At 43.1% G+C, this 27,087-nt stretch overlaps 1 protein-coding gene across 4 annotated transcripts in view; it reads right to left on the minus strand.

The window, feature by feature from the left end:
- Positions 1–27,087, minus strand: part of esrrb (estrogen-related receptor beta) — a 71,786-nt gene continuing 44,699 nt past the window's right edge. For all 4 annotated transcript variants that reach the window (XM_064327962.1, XM_064327950.1, XM_064327941.1 and 1 more), the window contains 4 exons: positions 26,010–26,120; positions 24,861–25,022; positions 10,799–11,068; positions 1–5,956 (listed from right to left, as the gene is read on the minus strand). In XM_064327962.1, coding sequence (XP_064184032.1) covers positions 5,712–5,956; positions 10,799–11,068; positions 24,861–25,022; positions 26,010–26,120 — 788 coding nt within the window. In that variant the 3' untranslated portion in view covers positions 1–5,711. The remainder of the gene's footprint in view (positions 5,957–10,798; positions 11,069–24,860; positions 25,023–26,009; positions 26,121–27,087) is intronic.

Genomic DNA, 27,087 nt, shown 5'->3' on the forward strand with positions numbered 1-27,087 from the left:
TAAACTTCATCATTGTTTTATTTTTTTTTATTGTACATTTAGTGCACTGCTAAAACGGTCTCACTTTAAAAAAAAAAAAAAAAAAAGCATGTCGTCACATTGTAGTACACTGAGCCAGAACGTAGTACAAAGGCAACAGCAGAGGTTCCTAAATGAAACACACAATGAGCGATTTCATGTCCCATTCCAGTGTGCACACCCCTTCCATCTCCAACTAAGACATTGATGCCCTGGGATCTGACACCCAGCCCGGTTCTTTCTGTGCGGCGGACGGCAGATTCAAGCAGCTTTCGCAGAAGAAATCAGTCTTACAATAGCAGCTCTTCTACAATTGCATACTGATCATGAGAGAGAGAGAGAGAGAGAGAGATGGAGAGAGAGGGTGAGAGATGGAAGGAGGGAGACAGAGCGAGGGAGAGAGAGAGAGCAGGCCCGTGTTTTATTTCTGTGCCGAGAGATCTCTGGAGCATTCTTGTGCCCCGCTTCCAAACTAAGTGTAATTTAAGCCTTTCGTAGATGCAAAGTGTATGCAGGGGCTCTGTTCAAATCTAATCACTCACACTGACATGCAATTCTTTTCCCCACCACCATCAACTCTTTGAGAATAATAAATCACATAAAAACATAAACCCTCATACGCAGGGGATGGCAATCACATCGTGATGAGAGTCGGTGTAATTATAACCAAAGGTATAATTATTTGTCATCTCGTAACCAAATAATTGGAAGCCGGGATTACCTAATGTAGACTAGTCGTTGTACGTTGCTCTCAGACCATCAAAATGGCCATTACACCGTGGGCTGAATGTACTTAGTATGTGTTCGACAGACAAGCCAAACCCACGACAGTGGAGGAGGCGGAACAGTCTTTTCTTTCCTTCGTGGTCATCCCTAAGGCAGAGTCGAGTCAGAACTTTAATTGTCCCATTTCTACAGAGGATTTCAGTTTAGAAGACGATTAAAATTAATTGGTTATATACCATTTTAGCTACTTAAAATAAATTAAGCATTTTCGTTTATGTTCTTGCACTCATTTTAAAAAAGGAAAAAAAAATAATTATCTTAAATTGCCCCTTAGAAGTGTATAGAATAGGGAATACTCAGTCCCAGAAATCTCAGCTTTTACTGTAAAGATAGAAACTCTGCCTTCTGTCATTTCTTGCCTTTTTTCCTTGTTAGAATGTCTGATTGCTGTCTGTAACTAATACATGTTCGGCTCAAATGTTTCAATGCAATTCGCATTGTATTCCTCCACAGCAGTTGTATGCTCTGCTGCTGCCCAATAGGTCCCACCTTTGCTGTATTCTCTCTCAGACCTCAAACTTAAATCTGCTACACAAGCAATGTGAATTTCGAGGGTCTGAGCCATACAAATGTACATGTCATCATGCCTGCAGGCTTAGGATTATAAGCAGCACCAGGGGATGTTTAAGTATCGGTACTGTATGTGCAAATTTAAAGGTGAAAAGTTACAACACAATAAGGTCTTCATTGTAATAATAATAATAATAATAATTTAACTCCCCAGACCTAAGGAGGGTACTTTGGATCCAAAGGAAGACAAATCAATTTGGCATGAAATGCGTTGAAATGTTTAGGCTGACAAGAGGTTGCAGACTGCAAACCAGACAGAATACATATTAAATCCACAGGAAAAGCAATGGATATACTCTGAGATCTTCAGTCTTCACATTAAAAATACAGTTATAACCCAGTGATTGAAGTACATTGCAGTGGGAGGCATTTCACAGCAAAAATTAAACAGATGACACACAACAGTAGCTCTATTTCGGACAGACACGGCCTTGAGACTGACCTTTAAACACACCACATATATAGTCTAATAGAAAAACCACCCCTTTAAGGTCAGTAGTTAAAACCAATTTGATTTTAAGAATGGTAAACAGAAACCATCTCAAACATCTTCAGGAAGGACTTCTTTCAAGTGACGTGCTAGAACACACAGTACAATTTCAGTCAAATTGAACCTCTGTTGTAGCCCTTACAAGTTTGTTAAGTTTGCTATGATTACCGTTGGAATCCAGTGCATGAACACGGAAATCAAACATCGGCTCAACAGCATTGATCTTGCATTGTGTGAGGTAATTACAAGATGATATACAATCATGATAATTGGTCTTGTGAGCACATACTAGCAGTGCGTCAACCTCTGTAGTCTGAAAGATCTTAAACTGAAACCAAGGATAGTTTTGAATTTCACTGGCCAAGCCTACACGATGGACAGCCAAAAGCCAATGAAAATACTAAATGAACATGTTATGTGCCACATACAGAAAGACATGATGGGAACCAGACATGAACACCAAGGTAAAAAAACAAGCCCAAAAAACAAGCCTAAAATGAGGGGCTGAGGTTTTTTAGGTTCTATCCACAGAAATCTGATGAGACAGTGGAATCATGCTAAGTGGGGGCTTGTAAGTGATTGTATTTGTCCAGAAGATAGTAACGTTTTTTTCCTCTGTGTACAAGCTTGGGAGAAAACAGCCACTTTGATAATATTTGTAGCTATATTAAAGTACAATCATAAGAAATCTTTTTAAAAACTGTACTGTGTGTCCTATGCCATAAGTGAAATAAGGTGGATGTTTGAAAAGACATCTCTTGTCTTTTGTTGGTAGACCCACCAGTGCCTAATACTGCAGTTAAACAGTTTGTACAACCAGATAACTGGCTATCATATGGTGTTAGGTACATATGAAAATCCAAATAAACAGCATCTAGAATACAGTATGCACTGAATCAACCACCAATGCAATTGATAACCAAATCTGGTCAAGTCCTTTCAGATTTATTACAGTACAACAGGAGATGTATTTATTAATTTATTTTTTTTACTGCAAACAGAATATGCAGGGCCCCAATTAGTTCAATAATTTTAGTAAATAAGCAGTGTTATTCATAAATACGATCACAAATCAATCCAGATGCCCCTGCCAATTTCCAGAAGGTTCTTAGTTGTTGGCAATACACAAGGAAATATTCACAAGATTTCAAGTGTTTAGTCAGACTTGGGTCCTTCAAAAAGCTGTTTTTGAGACACATTTGCATTGTTAATTTATTATGGGAGTCAAAACTGTGTACAGACTGGCCATTTTCCAGGCGTGGCCAAGGGAATGGGAGCTCTGTAGGGTCTCTGCTATACGAAGCTAAAATTAAACATGCATTAACGTTACTATGACACATTAAAGATTTATGTGGGTTCCTCTGGGATAGCAGTGTGTTCTCTCATGGGGAGGGTACCATGGTGGAGATCAGGTTTTACTGAACTGCTGTCTGTCTCTGTCAGTTGTTTGAGCAATAAAGCAAGCTTTCTCATTTGCTCTGTCATCACCGTCCCTCAGCTCAGCTCTCTCTCTCTCTCTGCTCTGTTCAAGGATATAGAGCAACAAAAATGAGTCACAGTTTTTGGGATATTTCTTTCTCCTTTTTTTCTATTCTTTTAACAAACAACAAAAAAATCACAGATACTGGTAAATGAATATTCAGAGACATCTATTTACACCTCTGCCAAAAAAGGTATACAGCACATCATAAATATTTATAGTGGGGAAGAAAAAGAAATCACTTCTTATTTCTACGATTAGACACCGATTTTCTACACAATGTTTGTACAATATAAGAAATTAAAATGACCCCAGTTTCATTATCACCATCCTCTTGGTTACATAGAAACTATAGAGTGGTCTGTGGCCGGAAGACAACACCTGTTGAAACAGCCGTTGTTAGAGAGTTCCGAGGGGGTTGGGGGGGGGGGGGGGGGCGTTGCTCATCTCAACCAGGCGACCAATGAAAGCCCAGTACACTGATGGTGTGCACTGAAGAATCTCCCAGACCAATGGAATTCCAAGCGGCCACTGTCCTCTTTACAATGACAGGGATTCCTTTGATCGCAGTCTCTGATTGGACAGTTGTACAATATATATCATCACATGAATCACTTCAGTAGTACCAGCATTCCCTCGCCACCGTGTCCTCTCAATGGAAAAAAAAAGGAAAAAAAAGCAGAGAGTCTACAGCATTTCCATTTTGGAACAATGGAAGCCAACTTGTGCGCTGGGTGTGACGTCAAGCTAACATTTGCTCGAAATGTCACCGCCCTGGCTGAAAGATATATTCAAGTTTTGTATAAGATCAGGGAGAGGCTGTCGTGTCGGACGTGCTGGTGGTTGCGTGCCTCTCTCCAAATTCCTGCCTACTGCATTGCTTAATGTAGACCAGTGTGACATGGTTGGTGTAACCCACTGGGTCAGACACCACTCCATGCACAGGCCTGACTCCCCTGAAAGCTGGCTGCCCAGGTGACCATCCCCTTCTCGCTAAAAAACAAACGCAGCTCCAAGCTTGGCAAAACCAGCCATTCACCTTTCATTGGCATGGATCATTATAAATTAGAAACAGCTAAAAAGAAGCAGACAGAGCACCTTGCTCTTGGGGGTTAGGATAGATAGCACCCTTTATTTACGGGCCATTGATGATTTTGAACACGGACTCTCTTGGATCTGTACTACTCCGTGTCATATCTGTGATCCCCGCTCCCTTGTCAACCTGATCAAATCACACGCCTTTTTCAAGAATGGATTATGCGCTTGTGAATGTGCCAAAATTTGGTCCTGGGGATCATGTTCTTGAAGATAGAAACAGAAAACAGGACATTGCGTTTGTAGCACGGAGTGGCTTATCCTTTGCCAGAACACACACACGCACACACACACACACACACACACACACACAAACCTCACAGTGCATCAACATCGCAGAGCACCTGCAACAGGGAGCAGAGCCAAAACCGTAAGTAGTTTGAGTGAGTCACCGAACACTGAAAGCAAACCTATCCCAGCTAACCCAAGCCTCCCTTTATTGCTCATTTAATGGATAGTAAAGTCACTACCTGTGTCTACATTAGATTGGTTAGACGTATTACTGCACTACCTGTCTATATTAGTTTAGGTTAGACATGTTACTGGTTATGTGTTATTTTCTTAGCCAGGAGAACACCGATCAGTGCAGTGCTCTTGACTAAACTTTTAACAAAGTACTGAGGAGGTATGTTCACAGATGTCTGGCTCAAAGGACCTCGCATATTCCTTTTGTTTTTGTTTTTTTAGAGATAGAGAGATACATAGAGGGAGAGATGACCATCCAATGCACCAGACTTTTAAGAGTACAGAATAATCCATTGTGATAAATATCTACACATCTGGACAGTGTCCAGGAAGCAAAAATGAGTTGTGTTACACACAAAGTCTTCGTGTTAGCTAGCTTTTCGGTTTCATCAGAACACACATATGCACACTTCAGTCTCAAAACTCGGGAAAAAAAATCTTTTTAAAAAAATGAAGCAGCACATAGTTTTACAGGAAGCTGAGGCTCTTCCTCCTGAAGACAGAGAGGGGGGGGTTGTTCTTCATATAGGACCACAGACCATAAACAAAACAACAACAAAAAAAATCTTACCTCTGTACATAGTATTTGTTATATATTTTAAATTAATCTGCATCATTTATATTTATATTTTAACCCAGTTCTGCATTCACTTTCTTTTTTTTCCCTCTCTTTTTTTAAAAATTTCTTGGGCTCCAAGAAACAGCAGTCTGTAGCCTGCGGGTGACAGCGAGCAGCAGCTCTCCCTCCTCGCTCCAGACATCTGTCTGTGTGTCTGGCCGCTGCGGTGTTGTCCGTCCATCTGTCCGTCACACCTTGGCCTCCAGCATCTCCAGGAAGAGTTTGTGCATGGGCACCTTGCCCTGCACTTTGATGCTGTAGAAGTGCTGCACTGCTTTGGTGGCGGTCTGGCGCAGGAGGGGCAGGGTCATGAGCAGCTTGCCCGCCCGCCGGGGGTCCTCCTGGTGCTGGCTGCCCTCGTAGTCCTGCAGGGCCTCGTGGAGGGAGTCCTGGAGCTTCTGCACTGCTTCCACGTCCTCTATGTGCATGGAATCTGAGAGGGAGGGAGGGAGGGAGGGAAAGGGAGGGAGAGAGAAAGAGAAAGAGATGATCCGTGAGACCAGTCTAGACACAGAGCAGTTCAGAACAGTACCGTAATGACGGTCTTGGGACAGGAGAGCTTTGGGTTCTAGGCTAGCAGGCTGATGAAGTGAACACACTTTTATCACTGGGTAACATTATGAATATGAGTGTGAGTATGAATAATATCAATCTTTATTGATATGATGTATGCTAAGATTTAAATTATTGCAAAAATACATAGTATTTTATGTATGATGTTTGCATCTGGACATCAAATTAAAAGTGCAGTATATCTTCAGACATTAAGCTTTTTTAGTCATTTATATATTGGTTTAGGTGAGCCCCTTCTTCCAGCTTACATACTTTATGTTTGACACATTATCCATTTACATAGCTAGATGAATAAAATCCAGCCATCTAAATTTTGTTTTACGTTATAAGCCTAGCTCCCTTACCACGTTGCACACTGCTGCATGACATTGGTCTCATCCAAAACGAGGGGCATTCTGAATTACATGTTCTGCAGGAGACTGCGTTGATTTTCACCACACAAAAAAAAAAAGTGAAGAGAATAAACGGGAACTCCCTAGCAGAGTCTCCCTGGACGTGATGGGCACAGACAGCTGGGGGCCATAAATTCCATCCAGAATAATTCCATATGGAGTCCGTGGAGATAAATCCCACACGTGCGTTTAAGCAAACATCCAATGCAATCTAACCAATCCCTTAATTTTTGATGGCTCGGGTCTGAATTTCATATTGCCTCTGACCAAAATGACTGAAAATCAATGTAATCCCAAAGATACGCCAGGCACAAGTGGAATGAACATCGGCTTGTCAAAGGCCAATCCCCGCAGTGAAGGAAAGCACATTATACACGCTGTTCCCTAATACAGCAGTGGACTGCATTGTGTGTCCTCATACTGTGCGCTCCTTCTGGGGACCAGAGGCAAGGGCGGTCCTTCTTTAACATATAGAACACACACACAGCCAGCGCCCTGTCAAGTTAAAATAAATGACTTCTTACAGAGAGGAATAAATGATTAAGTGAGTCATACAAAATGGCTCATACAGTGTTCTAAGATTCATGAAATAAAGAGTTGGAGGATTTTCTTGCTCTTGTGTATCTTGTACCATTTTACTGTCCTAGGAATTCTCTATTTTATATAATAGTGTTGACTTGTTTACATGACTGTGTTGTTTTTATGCACCTGCAATAACTTTGTCATTTTTTTTGAAGGCAAGGTGCCTGGCTTATTTCTTTCCTTTTCTTTCCTGAATTTGCCTAATAGTCACTCATAAAAACCATTCATGTTTTTTCTACAGAATAGGTAGCACATTTATGATAAATGGAACTGCAGTGCATCTGATTTTAAATCTGAAACACAAATGAAAACATTTCAGTAGGACTCTTAGGCCAATAATGCTGAAAGAATCAGAAGCTGTGCATCACTCCAGTTCCACTGTAAAGGAATTTACAACAAGTGCATATATAAATAGTATAGTATATATTGAATAACTACATAATACATCTTCTATAATATAAAGTTATTAAAGTATAATTAAATGGACCCCACGTTGGGTTTTTATAAAAATTACTCAATCCTGTATATCATTTTTACTCAGTAAATGTCAATGTTACTAATGTTACTTAATTAATTCATTAGTTGAAAACAGAAATCCATACACAGGAGTACATTTTAAAACCAAAAAATCTTTTTCTAAATAAAAAAAAAATCAAATTTAAATAATCAAGTTTTATAAATTAATGTTTTATAAAAAAATTATCTGAAAAAGTTGGGATTTATATACAATTATCTGATGAATTAATACTAATGAATATGACTGCATGAAGCCATTTTGATCTGACTGAGGATAGTCCTGGTGATGGCAATGCAAAAAATAAATAAATAAATAAATTCAATTCAAAAATAGTCATGATTTTAAAACTACAAACTACAAAAAAGTACAAACCCTAGCTGATTATTAATAGCACTCACCAACACTAAAATTAACTCCTTGTGTCTCAGCTAAGAACATTCCTTTTTTTTTTACACAAGTTCTTCTAAGGGTGTCCTAGCACCCCATTACGGCATTACAGGTCTTTTGTGTGTGGTACTGCACTGCACGGCCTTCTCCTTGTGGGGGGGGGGGGGGGACACTGAGGTCACGGCGTATTCGGCGGGTAACCTGTGTCTAGCTCTCTGTGCGTGTTATCAGCTCTCGTGACTTCACCTTGGTGCATATTTCAGCACGCCGGACAGTAAAAAGAGGAAAACAGATTCCGAAATTCGCTTGGAATTCATTGACTGGAACGACTGTATTCCCAAGACCTTGAGACATTTCTCACCCTGCCGGCTGAAAGCAGCCCGCAGAGGGAAAATAAAAGTGGTTGTTTGGGAAACGAAGGGGAAGAAAAAAGAGGGGGGGGGGAAGCAACAGCAAGCGTCATCAATAACTCCGTGATGAGACGATCGATATACAAGGAACGCTCAGGATTCCTCGGTCATATAATTTGAGATATAAGGTGTAAAAAAAAAACATGGCCGAATGAGGCTCGTTGCACTCTTCCGACGCCTAACTGACTGATTAAGTGTCTAACACATGATCCTGTGAAATGCACTCATATCACAGGAAATAAATTAAATATACGTATTCTTGAGATCAAGACGAGGTGTGTGAGAACAAAAAGCACATGGTAGCCATGTCTGAGTACTGTGGCAACATTCAACCACTGTGTTTAACAAATGCGCTGACCCTGAATATAAGTGAGCCTCTGGAAATGGGGGGTGTTTTGTGTGTGTGTGTGTGTGTGCGTGTATGTGTGTCTCTGTGTGCAGATGCATATATGAGTGTTGGTGTGTATGTGTGTGTTTGTCTGTGTGCAGATGCATATATGAGTGTAGATGTGTGTGTGTGTGTGTGTGTGTGTGAGTGGTGGGCGTGGGGGGTGGTGGGGGTGGGTTGTTGGAGGGGGGGGGGGGTGGCTGTCTGGGAGGTGGGGGTAAAAATAACTTTGAAGAAACAATTTCCTTGCAATCCATCAGAGAGCCCACGTCGATCCGATTGATAAACTGCTAATTACAAAATCAATGGCTATGAATTTTCACAGCTGTCAGACAGAGGGGATCCCGAGAGAGCGATCTCACCGGGTCCTTGTTCAAACGTTCCAAAGACTCCCCCATGGTACACAGCCCCCCCCCCCCACTAACCCTCCCGCCCCCTCCACCCCTCACCATCCCCAGAAAGGGTCTGTCATCTGAAAGTAAAGCAAAGCTCCCGATCAGCATTTTCATTTTTCAGGCGGACAAAAAAAAAAAAAAAAACGCGGCGGCGGCTGGGCAGGCATTGATCAGAGGGGGAACGGGCCCTGCCTTCTGAAAAGCAAGCTGTCGATACGAGCGCGGCGTCTTCACATTGGAACAAACGAGGCCCGTCGCTCCCTGACGCTCATTCCATTCGACTTAACACATTTTATTGACAGCCCCTGTGCTCCTAATGAAATGCTAAATTTATCTCCCGTGGCTGCCGTGCCCCGCGGCTAGCGCTATGGAGATAGAGAGAATGGAGGGACACCGCAACACGGAAAGGCATTCAATTAAAAAGCGCACCGTTCCCCGAGCCCTTTTGTCCACCCACCCTGTTTATCTCAAATTTATCAACCTGGCTGCGATTCCGCGCTCAGATAAAAACCCACCCCCCTCCTCCCCCCCATCTTTTAAACATTATCCTTTTGTTTTGTTGACTCCTCTGTCTGACAGATGACTGTTCTTTTTTTTTTTGTTTGTTTTGTTTTCTTGTTAAAACTTCAAACTGTCTCCGCTCACCCCTGCTTGGGGAAGAGTATTTTTACACGCGACACAGCGGACGCCGTTACGTCCTCGTGCCATTTGAGAAATGTCCGTGTCAGAATGTCATTGACCCCAGTGGCCCCTCATGAAAATGTTAAGATGAACTTTGCTAAGATCGTGAATAATTTGTTACGAGTAGGAGGGATTATTTCCCCGTAGTCGCTACCTTATACGCATTTCTTATTAGTCTGTTCAACAAAGCATGCAGCTGCAAATTCAACAAAACAAACAATTTAACAGCTGAAAAAACCATCAAACAACACGATGATAATTATCAAAAACATACAGTACAGTTAGGCTCCAATAATTCTAGCGCAATTAAGACATTTCTCAGCATCCTAATATTAATCATCAGAGAAGAGAGTTTTCATCAGTAGAATCTTAATTGCTCAAACTGAGTATTTAGGAATCCTTGAAATCAATGCAATGTTTTGTACTTGTCACTGAATGATGTATATTTGGATTGAGTTACCAACAGAGACATTTAGAGATGAAATTGTGTATTTTTCTTTTAGCAAATGGGCACATACAACACACAACAAATACATTAGCTCAGCTACTGTAACAGCTCATGCTTTGGTGAAATAAATATTATAAGTATGCTAACATTGTGTTAACCTTTTGCAGTAACATTCATATCTTAAGCTTTCAGGACTACAGTTAAATGAAAATGGACTTGTAATTTCATTTGTGCCATAAAATGACAAATAAAAGTATGAGCTGCATCAAACTAAATCAAATGGTATAAATGTTACATTTTGAATGAAAATCTTTTATTAAATTATAAATGAGAAATTTTTAAAAAATCCCAATTCATTGATATTTTTAAAAATATAAATAAAACGTTCAAGAAGCACACCGGTACTAAATACATGTTTTTTTACCCTGGATGTTTGGGAGGGTGGGCCTTATTTGCATCGTTTCGAGTGAGATTCGCAGGGACTACGGGCAGCTGGGCCTACCTGAGTTGGCGAGGGCAATGGCTTTGAGGGTGACGAACTCCTCCTTCTCCACCTTCAGCTTCTTGTACTTGCGGACCAGCTGCAGGATGGACACGTAGAGGTCCAGCAGGCCCGTCAGGCGCGAGTGCTCCTCGTCCATGATGTAGTCCTCCGCGTAGACCAGCTCGTCCTCGTAGGGCAGCGAGCGGAACACGATGCTCAGGATCAGGATCTCCATCCATGCGCTCTGCAGGAGACTCATCTGGTCTCCCAGTGACAGGTTGGAGAACCCTGGGAAGGAGAGCAACAGCGCCTTGTCAGATCTGCTGTTCAGGTCTACTGAAATGACGCTGTGGTGGCAATTTGCATATTTTCTTTTTATTCATTTATTTTCATCTGTATTTATTTGAGGGGGTGGGTTTTATATTTTGTTTTTTGTGTGGTTTGTTATTTGTGTGTGCTTTTTTATGTGAGGTTTCAAAGCCTTTTTCCTCAACATAACTCCTGACATGCTAATATATCCTCTGTGAATCTTTGAATCCACAACTAGCTCTGCCATTAAGCAGCCGATATTGTAGTGTCTTGTAGGGTCTTTGGAGGTCTGAGTGAACAGAACGTGTATACACATGCGTATACCTTGTGATGTATCATGATTCTGAGGTCAGACTGTTTCCCTGCTAACAATAACAGCAAAAAAAAAATGGAAACTCAATGCTAGATGGACGGCGGTGCAGATTGGGGTGCTGGGGTGGACCGTGTCGATTCAGGTCAACTCCCCACATCCCGTTCCTATGTTCAGGAGCGGCGTATTTTTAGACGCTCTCTGGAATGTCCTCTTCAGAAGGAGCGCTCCCGCACTTCAGAGGGACTTAAGAGAAGGCGGTAAATAAGCGGGGAGGTTAAGATCTTTGAAACATGAGGCTTTCCCACATTTCCCTGTTTCCCGTCGCACTCCTATTCATCTAAGTGATATAATCACTTGGACAGATCCTCATTCGGAAGGTTGAGGACGTGACCCGCGGTGCTTAGCCTCCTGCTAGCAGTGTGTGTGTGTGTGTTTGTGTGTGTGTGCGTGCATTCACGTGTATGTGTGGTGTTAGTGTGTGTGTGTTCATGTGTATTTACGGTAGGGGACACGCGGAGCAGGTGATGAGGAGGTGATGACAGAAGCTAGGTCTGCCAGGAGAGGGGGTCAAGCACACCCTAAAGCCCTGCCCAAATCCTCTTTCCGGCCCTGACAAATAACAGCTTAAATATCCCAGCTCCAACCTTTGTGAATGGCTACATTATAAATACAATTTACATCATTCCTTCGCTTTCTTTGATAGCAGGCTTCTTCTACACCTGCTCAAATGACCAGATTTTTTTTTTTTTTTAATCATAAGACTGAAAAACTATGGTGTCAGTTGATGTTGGAGAAATTCAAAAGAGGAAAGAAGAAATCCACAGAGAGGAAGAGCGGATAGCCATCTCTCCCAATTTTCTTTTTTCCCCCTCAGCTGCCAATAAACTCTTTAAAGCCCCTCGCCACACCCACACACACACACACACACACACACACACACACACACTCGCGCGCGCCTCACATTCTGAGCATGCTGTTTGCCTGCAGGCGTCCCATTCTGACAGCATATTAGCCGCTCCACACAGCCTGATGATTAAAATGATTGCTTTTACAAGTTTACTGTGGCAATGCTATCTGCTCCCCTATAATTAAAAGGCAGTTGATTACTGTATTGACCAGGTTGGGAAATGCTCCTCCTCCTGTCATTTCCCCAGCCCTTTTTAATACATATTATCTCATTGAGGGAGAGTTTGGGGGGGTGATGTTTATCTGTTTGGGCCTGACACTTTGGAGCGCCTCTGCACACCGCGGGAGAGCCAGAGAGAAAAGGGGGTACCTGAGTGTCCAATTTCTCTTATCAGTCTGATGAACACAGGGAAAAGAAGACCTGGAGGATACATTAATTAACAGATTGTAATCGGCCTTCAGAATGTGAAGGGGAATCAATAGTCACAAGAAGGGAGGCGTCTGATCAAACTGAGTGCAGTGAAGGAGGGAGGCAGACATCTGCAGCCATGCTGAAGAGACCTAGCCCAATTATAACCCCTCCCCCTTTTTGCCAACCTCAGGAAGAAGTCAAATTTAGATAAACTCGAATGCCTTTATGTTCAAATGGACATCATGCACAGTTACTGTTGCAGTTGATAATATGGGGTGAAAAAAAGAATAGTACAATAAATTAACGTGTATATGTTTATATTTATATACACAAATGGTATCTGAATATGCTATCTAAATATGTATTGATAAAACATGTCAATGGCAAATGCGCATCTATTGTGAAAGTCTTTCCTTTTTAATCTTATTTCACATGCACAACTTGTTCCTTCAACTATCAATTAAAAAGCCAGTTTGTCAGGATAATTGGTCTGTAATTCTTCCTATGACTGAGCTACATCTTGGAGTCTCCATTGGACGTAGTCCAGCAGTCACAAATCAGTCTCTGAGTAAAACCCAAAAAAACACATTTTCACTTTATTCCAAATTCTAAAGTCGCACCCCCTCTGTTCCCCTCTATCGAAATGCTGGAGTCCCAACACAAATTGATCGACAAACTATTTTGTGTGTCCGTTGTGTAATTTCCCTGTCCAAAATAAAAGGCCAAACCAGGCAGCTTAGCGGTACGCACTGTTTGAATTGACCACTGGAAAATTGTGAAGTAAGCACAGACATGAGGCAAATTGATTTGGGCATCGACTTTGCATCGCGTCCGCACGCGAGACAGCTTTGACCACAGGGCTGTTTTTACGGCAGGGGGAAAAATAGCCCTTTTGTTCTAAACGCGAGGGCGTGCGCGAAACGGGCTGTCTGCTCTGCATACACGAGACGGCGCAAAACTTTTCCGAAAAAAAAAACAAAAAACGCCAGACACTCACAGCTCTGTGTGCACATTAAACACAACAGCCTGCAATTATGTTTGACAATAAAAGCCCTCGGATTGAAACCTCGGATGCAATTTGTTGTGGGACTTGAAGAGGCGATGTTTTTCCCCCCCTCGCTCCGTCTTTTCTTTAGGAGCCTAAATTATTGCTCCAAATGGGATCCTGTGTCTTGCCGTGCCTTTTTCCACTCAATTTAATCGAGTAATGAAGTGACTTCCCGGCACCTCGGGTCAGATGGCGCTCCAGCCGAGGGGCTCGGGGGTGCGGCGGAGTTAAGTGCTGCTCGAGCAGGTGATTTCCCCTAATGAAATATCAATATTTACATCTTCATTTCCAACCTGCTGCTTTTGTGCAGTTTGACCAAACATGACACAATATTGAGCAAAGCGAGGGGGAAAGTCTATACCGCCGCCGCCGTCGGAGCCGGGCGCCGCGTCGCTCGCACGGGCCTGACCTCAGCCCGCGCCGTGCAGAAACCGCGGGGCTTCCACGGGCGGGGGGCGGGGTCAGTCATGTCCTCACATTTGGCTTTTTCTTTTGTCGTATTTCGAGGTGTTATTTTCATTGTTGGTGCTTTTTTATGTTCAGACACAGCCATGATACGGTTTGGGTGCGTGTATCCAAAAAGCAACAAAGCCAAAAAATATCAGAGAGGAAATTTTTTTTAAATGAAATAAAAAAAACACAATGAGGGTGTTTTTCACCCCCCGCCGGCGCGACGTCTGCCCGGCCCCCGACATGAAGACGTCCGCGCGGCGTCGTTACGGGCCCCCATGCATCTCTGTCTCTCCCAAGACTCGCCCATTATCTGGACGCGCACGGCTATCAGGGAGACGGCGCTCGCTGCTGTCACGCAGGAAGTGACAGGCCTGTCCCCGGGCTGGGGGGAGAGTGACAGGCGCTCGGCGGCCGCGCAGCGAGCAGGTTAATCGCTCATTTCGCTCTTAACATGCTTGAGAGCCACTTCCTCTCTCCTCTCTCCCCCAGCAGGGTAGGAGCCTCCGATCACGCCCGCCGATTTCTTTTTTTTCTCTCTCTCTCTCTCTCTCTCCATCGGTTTATTACCTGAGCCGAGATTTTCACAGTGAGGACGGTCCTCGGCATAAAAAGTAATCAGTTTGTCTGCTCGTATTTATGGCGCGCAATAAACTTTGCACCAGCAAACACCTTCCGCAACAATGCAAGGCCTGACCGGCCATTAGTGATATTTTTCAAAAACCAGTGCATCAATAAGGGCCTCTCCCTCAATAGGCTAGTGAACCTGTAACAAACAAGAAATTTATTTTATGCGGCGTCGAGTTCCTTTCTATATTTTTGAGAACGCTTTGTTTTGCCGGTTCACTTCACCAGGTGTTCGACATCCTGCCTGCCCTCCTCCTCCGCCATCTCCTCCTTGACCCCTTGGCCTGACTCTGTACCCTCTCCATTAAATTTGTTCACACGCCGGCAACGCTAATTTCCCTGTCTGTTATGCAAATTTCCTACAGCCGAGCCCCTTTCCCCAGTGCCAGAGACCCCCATCCCTCAAAGCTCCAAGCAGGGAACAATTGAGGCAGGTAGAAGGAGAGAGAGAGAGAGAGAGAGAGAGAGAGGAGGGGGGAGGTCTAAAAGAAGATTAAACAGTGAAGGTGACAAGAAGAAAAATAAATAGATTTTTGGCCATGATTAAAATTGAGCGTGTCTGTATAATCATCAGTGGTGGTGAAGAAGAGCTCCGTGGACCCCTTGCAAGGCTGCCATTTCATTTGCTTTCGGCGCCCAGAGGAAAAAAAGACAGGGGTAAAGAGGAGGGGACTGTGGGGAGGTGTGTGGGGGGAGGGGGGGTTGGGTGGGTAATCTCTCTCTCACTTGATAAATCTCAAACTGTCACGTTTATCTCCAAACAAATCAGTCCAGACCCCCGCAGTGGAGAGGGGCTTTCCTGACCCTCTCCATACCGCGCCGTTCCCTTTCTCCTCACATCAGTGTAATTCTATCCTTTTATTTGTCGTCACATCTGTTCGCTCGCTTTTTTATGCAGCGAGGAGGGAATCCTGGAGAGAGCGAATCCCTGTGTCCCACAAACCCCCACCCCCACCCACCCCTCCAGAACCACGGAGATGGGGAAAGGGGGCCGCGCTGGAGCGGAGGCTGGGGCTGGCCCGCCGGGCCCAGCCCGCGCTGGGGCAATCGACGGGGGCATTTCATTTTCCTCCCGGTACCAGACCCGGAATTAAAAGCTCCAAATTTTCCGTTGAGTGGAGTTCATATTCTATTAATTTATTATTGTTGCCATCTCCCTCAGGGCCATTAGTGTTGGTAATAAAAGGAGATGTAATTATGAGACTGTGTGGCCCCCTCCAGCTGCAGCTCCCTCGTATTTCATCCTCAATCAGGCTGTGGGCGAGAGAGAGTAATTCTTGCTGGACAGGGGCTGATCTATCACGGCTTACAATCAGACAGCCCAGCAGCCCTAGAGCACCAGCCTCCCCTCCACCAGCAATCTCACTTTAAACAGCCCAGCGCTCTCCAGGTGCCTGCTTTGTAAATCTTGCCCCCCACAAAAACCCGCTGACATGCAAATCACCCGTTTTAAGCGCTGCACGCGGCAGGTCTCTTATTTTCCTTAAACAAAGCGGATTTATCAGAGATGATTCCGTGGGTGTCATGGCTAATAGACATTCTACAGCAGAGCCACCTCTTGAGGAAATTGAGATGTAAGGTCCGTGCTTTTTTTTTTGCGATTATTTTTTTGTGAATAAAAATAATCAAATTGGAGTCAAAAATGCTAAAGCCGATGTCCATATGATGGTTATAGTGACTGTGTATGTGTGTGTGTGTTTGTGTGTGTGTGTGTGTGTGTGTGTGTATATGTGTGTGTGTGTGTGTGTGTGGCGCAGTTGTGTATGTGTGCGCAGCTGGATGCGTGTCTTCTTGTGCACGGGTGACTATGCGTGTGCGCCTGACTGTGTTGTGCGTGTGTGTGTGTGTGTGTGTGTGTGTGTGTGTGCATTCCTGTTTGTGTCCATACTCGTGTGTGTGTAACCTGCAGCTGCCGCCTGTGACTCTTTCTGAATTTACATGACAGCATGAGGAGGACCTAATCAATACATGTGCGGTCATAAATTGAAGCACTTGACACAAATAATTTGACCTGAACCCCGGTCACATGTGGAAAGACATGCAGCTCCAAAATAGCCTTGAAGTGATGAATATTTCCCCTTTTCTGATGCTGAAGGCACAAGGCCTGGGTCTCACACATGGGGCTGCATTGTAAGATGATACAAACGGCTTTGCAGTTTTACCACATTCATCTTTATTCCAGCTATATTAAGTTGTGCATTTTCATTACATTGTCATAAATTAAAGAGAAATGCACTCAGATGTAAGAAAGGCTGTGTGATATTTATTTTCATATAACAAAATGTTATATGTCTAGAGGATCTGTCGACACGTTTTCTACAATTTTGCCATGCTCATCTAAATCAATTTGGCAAAAAGTACTGGTTTACAGTTTTTAATGTATTGGGCTTGAAAGGTTGAAAACATACAGTACTTTGCACATTTCAAGCATAGATTTTATTCAGCGTGTTACATACTTTAGCAAGCCGTAATTCACAGGAAAAAAAATGGAACAGCTAATTTTTATAGCACTATCTGCATTTCTAAAACCATAGCCACGCCATTATCTCACGGTAAGGTACTGAGAATGAGCAATTTAGCCAATGGACTATGAACGATACTAGGTTTTATAACATTAAATACAGTAATCCCCCTTGTCTTAATCCTCACCCCCTGACCCCGTGACCCCGATTTCTCAGTCTTAAGCACTCCCGAGAGTCTGGCATCTTTTATTTCACACCAAATGTCTCTGTTCAAACCAAGGAGCTGGTAGGATCCCGAAGATTCTGATTTACATTCACACTGAACAAAATTTATTTCAATTACCAGCTGACAGATAAGTAAAAAAAAAGATCCTATTACACTAATGATTCCACGTAACCTGCACAGCATTGCAAAATATACAAATCTTAATTATCAAGACCTATGATAAAATGTCATATGTAACTGTATAATGCTATACTTCACCCAGTTAATGATGAAATCCCTACTCAAGCCACATAATTATTATTTAAACCAAAATCATGAATAGAAACGCAGGACTGGTATTTAGTCATTACTTTGTGCTGAAGAGGTAAATAGGCATTAGAAGCACCAGTTCCCTTTTCAAAAACATTTCTGCAAACACAGAGGAATGCTTTTTATGTTCTTGCTTCTCTAAATCAGTTCAAATTTATGAGAGATAACAACAAATATGCTATGTTCCCAACAGCAGTCAGTTGTACACCCCCCCCCCTCTCTCCGCCACCACCCTCATCACAACCACCGCCCCCACCACCGACCCTTCTTCACATCAAAACCTTCAGCAACCTCTTTCTAAATGAAGCCACCAGCAGCTATCTTCTTTCATTATTACTGGTGTCATATCTTTATAGATGTGCAGCATGGATCACCAGGATCTTACCGCTTGTTGTGGGGGCCCGTGCCCCCAAATCCTACAAAGCAGCGGAACGCCCCTTTTCCTGCCCCCCCGCCCGACTGTTACCACGGTGACCCCCCTCCCTTCCCCCGGATCCCTCCTCCCCCCCTGCCTCATCTCTCCATTTCATGCATTGGTTTTGGGCTGCAGCATCCTCCTGACTACTCAATCTATCTTTATAAGTCTACGTCAGCCGGCAAATTGAATATACTAAAAGCTGTCTGTTGGTCTCTATATTTAATAAAGTGCGCTGATGAGGTGTTGATTTATAGCCTGGCTGTATTCACACTCTATTACAAGGAGATTATGCTCCTTGAGTGGGATCAGCCTGGCAACACAGTAAGTAGATTTCACAATTTAATAGGAAAGGGAAAACAGGCATAGGTGGGTGGTGGTGGTGGTGGTGGCGGGGGTGCTTTGGCGGAGGTGGGGGGGTGGGGGGGTTTGAATGAGTGGCGTGCCGAGAAACAAAAACATCTCCGTTTGCATGACGACCGCAAGTGATGGCTCTTTTTGCAGGAGGCGTGCAGGCACAATTGGGTAAGACATAAGTGGCCCTTGCTCAAATCAGACTGTATAAAATAACATTATTCATAGCATTAAACTGCATGGAACTACAGTGCCGGATGGAAATCAGAGGGGGAATGTGTGAGGGGACGGAACGCCTCTTGAGCGCAGTCAAATTCAGTGAGGGCGGTGTGGCGCAATAACAATTGATCAGCGAGTCTCTTTTTCTCCGTTCAATAAAATGCACACAGCAGCATCAACGCGCAAATGCCCAACACATCACTGATTGCATTAGAATTTAATTAAGGGGGAGCATGTGCTTTCTCTGTTAGTAATTACTATGCCTTGCATTTGTCTTTTTGTTATCGGTTTGCATTTGACACAAATAAATACCCTGGTATCCTCATTATAACTCATTAACACACATCTATCACTAACCTACTTATACTCAAGTGTCTGTCAGTGCTCTGAACTAAACCTAAATTATTGTGCCTCCATATATTAAAAACAAGCAGTAATTTGTACTGTAATTTGTACTTTGAAAAATAATCATCCTCCTAGTAATATTAACATAAAATTTATTGTGTAAAGTAGTTTTCAGGGGGCACTTAAGATAAATGTGGCAAGCTAAATAACAATATTGGGAAAACGTTTTGTAAATACAAATCCAGTTACTGGCGCTGACTGTAAGGAAATAATGTGAAATGATATGAAAGTCAGTCGATAACAGAGTACGTCTCAAAAACAAAATTAGCATTAAAATAAAGTGCGTTACTGTAGTCAGCTAGGGTTGAGCAAAAACATGACTTGACTGACTGTGTTGACGGATTCAAACCCGCACGGTGACGAAGGCGAAGAAATCTGTAGCATCGAGCTGCGGCGATTCCCGGCTGAGGACGGGGACGGAGGGACAGCAGGTGATGAACGCTCGCCTGAGAACACCGCCCCGCTGCATTCCGGATTCCGCGCGGGAGCGCGTGACACTCACGCGTTTGCTAAGTCGCGAGGGCATGACTGCAAGGAAAAATTCCGCGGACCTCGGACACGTACGCACATGCTTGTTGAGTTTGTCGACGTCCTGCTTAACCCCCAGCAACGCTCGAGCCTTTTGGAATATGAACGATGGAGTATTGGAGGGGGGGGGGGGGTGGGGGGAGGGAGCAGGGGTTTGAAGGGAGGGGTTGCTATGGTGTCAAAGGTCTTCAGTGTGTTAGAAGCGGCAGGCCATCTGTCACTGTCTCCCTATCATCACGCGCAACGGCCGCACAACAATTAACCTGAAGCCGCACAAATACCCCGCGATCTGCCGCGAACACGCAAACAGCGAAAAGGCTTTCTGCGCATCACTCTCCCTGATTACTGGTGCATCAGAGGCAGATTAAAATCAAGGTGGCGGCAGCAGAACATTATCAAAGTGGGTGATAATGAACCAGTGGCAGGCCCCTTGAGAGGAAAGCCCACATGGAGCATCCAGATCTTTTATATAAGAACAGAAATGGAGTGAATTTCAAAGCGGTGCGGATGTACTGTACACTCACTGACTCACTGTAACACTCACTGACTCTGAGTATTACACCTGTAACAATGGACCCACAAACCTGTGATCTGCTAAAAGAAAATCACTATAAATAAGCATTGTTTTAATGCTGCTGATGATGATTATTATTATGATGTACATAACGGCACTACTACTAATACTACTAAAATAACAATAATGATAAAAATAATGATGATAATAATACCAATAATGATAAAAATAATGATAATGATAATGGTTTCTCCTTCTTCTTCTTCTTCTTATTATTATTATTATTATTATTATTATTGTGGTGTTAGCATTTTTTTAATAAAAATCATATTTCATATCAGGTATAGTGTTTAAACAAGATTATTTGTATTAATATCGATCCTTACGTTGCTGAAAGAATGCACCTCATTGCAATACAGTGTGCGCACAAAGATTTCCGCAAATGTGGCAGACAAATATTGCATGAACATCAATATCCGAATGGTAATTGAATTTATGCGCACTTTCTTTTCTCCAAATCCAGATAACAAGACAAATTAATGTAGATCACAAGAATCAAGCGGAGTAATTTTCCCCGCACTTCATGGCCATGAGTTTGTGGCAAAGCAATCTGTGCGAAGCGGAAAGAACCACTCCACAGAATCACACGTGTGGCTCGAACCTTTTCAAACCAATTTATTAATATTATTGGGGAGAAGCAGCTATGAAAAATCAATCAGGAAACGTAAGAGCCTATTATCGTCGCCTATCTATTGTTACCTTTGGACTTGGTTGTTGCCTGTCTGCCTCAATCCTAATCAATGTTCCCCACTTCATAATGAACTGTTAATCTTTTTTAATTCCACTGCCCAAGGCCTCAAAAAATCTATCAGAATGCAATCAGCAGTTTTTTTTCTCAGAGAGAAGACAGATGTGGGCATTGAGCAACAGTGGTGGGCTACCCTGAGGAAAGAATTGTGCATGCAGGACTGTACAACACGATCCTTGCTGAGCAGTGAACCATCTCTCATCAGCTCAGCCAGTACAACGGGGAGTGCCTGTGTGTGTGTGTGTGTGTGTGTGTGTGTGTGTGTGTGTGTGTGCACGCGCAGAAGAAAGAGAGACAGAGAGAGAGAGAGACAGAGATAGCTTCACTTCCATTTCTAACTATATCTAAATTGCCTGAATTCTTTCCTCAGTACTGTACATTTCAATCAATATTGTTTGATGGCTATTTCATGTACACTGTAGCAGGGATGCAGGCTCGCTATTCCAGAAGCACTCTATTAGACAGTTACAGTATACAGTATACAGTGTGAGGGCAAAATAAACAAACTCAAATTTAAGGCCACTGTTCTGTCTTACATTTGAGTTCTGTTTTTCTCTCTGAGCATTGTAATCCTCACTCAGCTTTATCTTTTCTTATTCTACACATGCCTTCATTTCAGGAACTGCAGAGCTCAAAATATTGTCGAAGCAAAAAAAAAATTAAATGAAACGCACACACTTAAACGATTCACTCATATTGAGGACGATGCGTGTTGCTGTCGCACTAATTAGACAAATAGACAGAAAATAAAGTAAGCATTTGAACAACTCGCTGATGAAAGAATACAATAGTCATTTTAAATGAAATCAAATGGAATAAAACAGTTGGATTTAACAGCTCCATTGTCTCAAAACAGCATTCATCAGGGCCAGACCAGCTGTTTGTGACAGGCTCACGTTTTGTTCTGTGCAGTATCTTTTATCATTCAGATATAGGGGGTAAAATGAAGCACTTATGACAGAATCCATACTCATGTTTCAAAAATATAAAATGGCACTTATGACAGCACAGATCCCTTATATAAGCTGCACAGTAAATACTTGTGTTTGCACTTATTTCTCATGTAATGTTTACCTGGGGGAATTGGGAACAGTTTTCTGAAGAGAGAGAGAGAGAGAGAGAGAGACGCACAGCCTAACCATTTCATGGTAAGCTTCTTACAGCTAATCATCCTGCAGCAGCCATTATTGTTACTATATTCATTCTCTGCCAATCAAAGGAGGGACAAACGGTTCCCGTTTGGTTGATTAACTGGTACATGTTGAGGGATTAGCAGGTAATATCAAAGGGTAAAAAGGATTTTACTGAATCAAGATATAGTGAGATACATATTTTTACTATTGCTGTTCCATTCTGACGTAACTGCCATATTGTTCACAATCCACATAGTATTCATGGTTATTTTTATGGCTAGTTTAAGTGTGGAGTACTATATATATATTTCATGCAATGTGTATGTTTTTGGAAATATTAACATTTAGAGGCACAGTATGCTTATCTATGAAGATTCAATGTAAACATTAACTTATGACCCATCAGCTAAATCAGTGTAAAATTAGGTTTAACAAATTGTGTGAAAATTGTGTCAAAGTTATGAATAGTGTCAGGCATGCAATTTATTAGTAGTGAGTCATTTCCTTCCATATATTTCCATTCTAATTATGCCATGTCAGCAGGTCCCCTATGGTTATGGATATGGTGGCAGGGTTAGGATTTGGGTTGGCCAGGCTGTCTTGGTGGTTCAGACAGCAGTCATCCATTTGGGCCAGCTGGGCCAGGTGACACGCAGACCTGGATCAGGTGGAGTGGACGGTGCTATTGGGTCAGTGGTGATCCACTCCCGGGTAAGCTGTCCCTTAAACTGCCCCCTGCTGACACAGCAGGCTGGGGCTGCTGCATGAGGGGGAAGCCGCCCGTTTAATCTCCTTACCAGATAACACCTCCTTCTGTGCCCGATTACAGCCAATTCAGAAACCGGAGCAGCTCCCTGTCCTCAGCCCCGCTCCTGCCTGCCTGCCTGCCTGCCTGCCTGTTTTTGGGGTTTAGCAATATCGTGTGCCCACGTGTGCAGCAGTGCTCGGGGTGACAAAACCAGTGCATTCTGGGTATTTAGCACAGCCAGAGACTAAATGTTGTGAAAATAGAAAAAAGGGAGTTGGAAATAGGAAAGCACAAGTTACAGCATTATTTACAATTATTTATTATGTAACTTTCCATTGCTAGTAAATTTGCTAGATGTAGCATATGAAGGGTGCGTTGCTGAGATCATCACCTCCTTTGGTTGACAACACAGTTTCTTTTGTCAATTTTTATTTATTTATTTTTTGCTAGAGATGGTGAAAAATTAAATGGTAACACAAACACCCATTGTTTGCTGCGGGGGAAAAAAGAATAAAATTAGATTGCGGATTATTAACCTTAATTTCATTTGTGGCATTTTAACCCACCACATCCTCTGTGAGAATTTCAGACAGGAGGGGAGAGGGGCATCCATGATTACTTTCATCAATAATTCAATTTTACTGCTTGTGTGCAAAGTACTTCTCTTATTTCAGTAAGAGGGTCTTCTCCTCTAAATCTCCCTAGTGATTATGGCCTACAGTGACACCAGGCCTAACATCCTCCCCCATTCAAATCAGAGGTTTTAGCTGCACTCTATTGATTTGATTTTTTTAAAGCAGCTCTATTGTCCCCATGGTGCACCTGAGCAGCAAATGTTAATTATCTGTGTGTGCGTGTGTGTGCGTGTGTGTGCATGTGTGTGTGTGTATGTGTGTGTGTGTGTATGCATGTGCGTGTGTGTATGTGTGTGTGTGCGTGTGTGTGCGTGTGTGCGTGTGTGTGTGCATGTGTGTGTGTGTTTGTGTGCATGTGTGTGTGTGTGCAGGTGTGTGTGTGTGCGTATGCATGTGCGTGTGTTTATGTGTGTGTGCATGCCTGTGTGCATGCATATCCTGAAATGGCTCAGAACTTGTTGTGAACGTTCGACGCAGAAATAGTACGCAAAACAGTTCTCAAATATTTAAGTCATGCACGTTTGCATTTTCCTAGTTCTCATTGAAAATATATTATTTACTTGCCTGTATTATTTACTTGTCTTCTGAATTGATAAACAAAGTAACTTTACACACAAAGTTCTTATCAAAAAAGAGCAGTCATGGTGAGCAACCGGAGCCCACAGAAGTACATTTTATTCATTTTGATAACTGAATGTTTGGTATGTCTGCAGCGTGTGCTAGCTCAGTGAGTCTGCAGTGTGTGCTAACTCAGTGAGTCTGCAGTGTGTGCTAGCTCAGTGAGTCTGCAGTGTGTGCTAACTCAGTGAGTCTGCAGTGTGTGCTAACTCAGTGAGTCTGCAGTGTGTGCTAACTCAGTGAGTCTGCAGTGTGTGCTAACTCAGTGAGTCTGCAGTGTGTGCTAACTCAGTGAGTCTGCAGCGTGTGCTAACTCAGTGAGTCTGCAGTGTGTGCTAACTCAGTGAGTCTGCAGCGTGTGCTAACTCAGTGAGTCTGCAGTGTTGCTAACTCCCGTGAGTCTGCAGCGTGTGCTAACTCAGTGAGTCTGCAGTGTGTGCTATCTCAGTGAGTCTGCAGCGTGTGCTAACTCAGTGAGTCTGCAGTGTGTGCTATCTCAGTGAGTCTGCAGTGTGTGCTATCTCAGTGAGTCTGCAGTGTGTGCTAACTCAGTGAGTCTGCAGCGTGTGCTAACTCAGTGAGTCTGCGGTGTGTGCAGTCGGGAGTGCTCTGGAGCATGTGCTCCACGCGTGCGGCCGTACCTGGGATGTGCTTGGCCCAGCCGATGATGACCACCAGCTCGCGGTCGGCCAGGTCGCACAGCGTGGTCAGGGCCTTGATGTCGCTTTCGGGCATTGTGGGGTCTGGCATGGCATATATTTTCTCCGGCTCCGCTACCAGCAGATGCGACACAATCTTCGTAACTAGGAAGCAGGGAGAGAGGAGTTACGCTTCTGTAGAACAAAAAAGTGCTCAGCCATGCACGCACACACACACACACACACACGCACATGTATTAAAATTCTCATATGAAAACCCCACTCTACATATCTGTATTATGACCTATGCAAAAGAGTGAACATTAAATTAAAATAAAGCATATTACTTTCCAATCTTTTGGATGCTATTCAAAAGAAAAAAGGTAGTGTGTTAGCACTATTGATATAGAATTCAGATAAGGGAAATCAACAGTTTGGGAACCCCTGCTTATAGCCAGATAGACAGACATACAGTAATATATACATATTTTTGTAAATATATACAGTAAGTAATATATAAGCTAATTTATAACACATGTATATCCCGCTGACTGTGAAGTTGATCCTATTTGTACACAGTAGTAAATAAAAATTATCCTTTCCTTTTCAAAATGAAAAACAAATCTGGATGGATGCATTAGCCAATGACCAAAGTTTACAACCACAGATGGAGAAAAGGGAATATTGCTTCTTGAACAACAGTTATGTTGTAGAAATGGACAGCGGTAAAACCAGAATATATATTAGTAAATTTGTTGTTAGTTTTGAGAACTGTCTGCGAGCCCTTCAAGAGGGCTGAGGAGAGTACTGCAAGGGGTTTGCTGTCAATATCTTAACGATCCCAGCTCACTGTGTGAAATAAACCAATCATCATTGCGCGTCATTTACGTAGTTGGCGTCCTTATAGAAGGCAGCTTGCGTTTGGTGTATTAAACATGTGCTGCATTCGGTTGTGCTGTTACTGAGGCACTGCCTGGCTCGTGAACCGCTGTGCTGTTCTAAATGACAACTGAACCCATGACCCCCCGGTCATGATTTCACACTGCTGTCCCCGTCCAGCCCCCCCCGTCAATCCGAAAGAGGCAGAACAGGGCCACGGGAGATTATGGGACAGGGATACGGGGAAGGGGGCTGGGCAGAGCGGGTACCCACGTGGTTTTTTGGCAGGAGGGGGGAGCGTGAGGCCGAGATAGGTGGTGTTCTCGGCGTCCATCCTCCTCTTGTACTTCTGCCTGCCTCCCCGCACGCGGTCCAGACGCACACCTGAAACATAACGTACACACGCATCAGTTTGGTTTCAAATTAAACGCTAGGCAAAACACATCTATCCAAGTTAAAAATGGCTATGCTTTAGAATTGGCTAGAAATGGATTTTGTATCACATTACATGATATATGTGCACACACAAACGCACACACACGCATACCTATATATATAAATACATACATACATACATACACACATACATATTATGCACTCATATTTATCATATATATGTCTGTTATATTCTTAATTATTGTCATTTAAGTTATACTTGCAAAATCTTCTGTTAGTTTCAAAAAAGAGTTGAGGAATAGATATAGTTTGTGCACACGTTACAGAAACAGACGCTCAAAATACATGCGCAAATCTCAAAAACATGGACACCGCCCATCTCTCTCTCTCTCCCTCTCTCTCTCTCTCTGTCTCTCTCTCTCCGCATTATAGCACAATCAGAATTTACAACATGTCAGCCTGTCCCTATCTGAGGGAAAATTAAAATTAAAACCTAAAATTATGTGATTCGGGGGCCTAAAGCAAAGGTTTCTGTCACCATATGGTCAATAAAGGGAGGGGGGCTTCAAGTGTCAGGAAAATGAGTGCGTTCCCATATGTGTACCACGCCTGGCTAGTCTATTGTGACATGGCGAAGCCTGGCAGAGCTCTAAACATATGAATATTTAACGCGGGGTCAATGATCTCACAGACTGCCCCTCTAATTATTTAGCTTTTTGGGAAGGACAGACAGCATACTAATGAGCAGGCAGGTACACACCACTCTTGTCCCCCTCTGTGCTATAGCACAACCTGCAGACGGAATATTCCAGCACTGGGAAATATCCCTACCTACACTGTACACTGGCTAACACTGCACAGCTGGTTTCTCATGAAATTATTACATTTTTTGCCACAATCTAATAGAACATGCACAGCGCCTTATCACCCTGTCTCGCTGATAAAATGACTGGCT

The sequence above is a fragment of the Anguilla rostrata genome, chromosome 1, assembly GCF_018555375.3.
Source record: "Anguilla rostrata isolate EN2019 chromosome 1, ASM1855537v3, whole genome shotgun sequence".
NCBI lineage: Eukaryota > Metazoa > Chordata > Actinopteri > Anguilliformes > Anguillidae > Anguilla > Anguilla rostrata.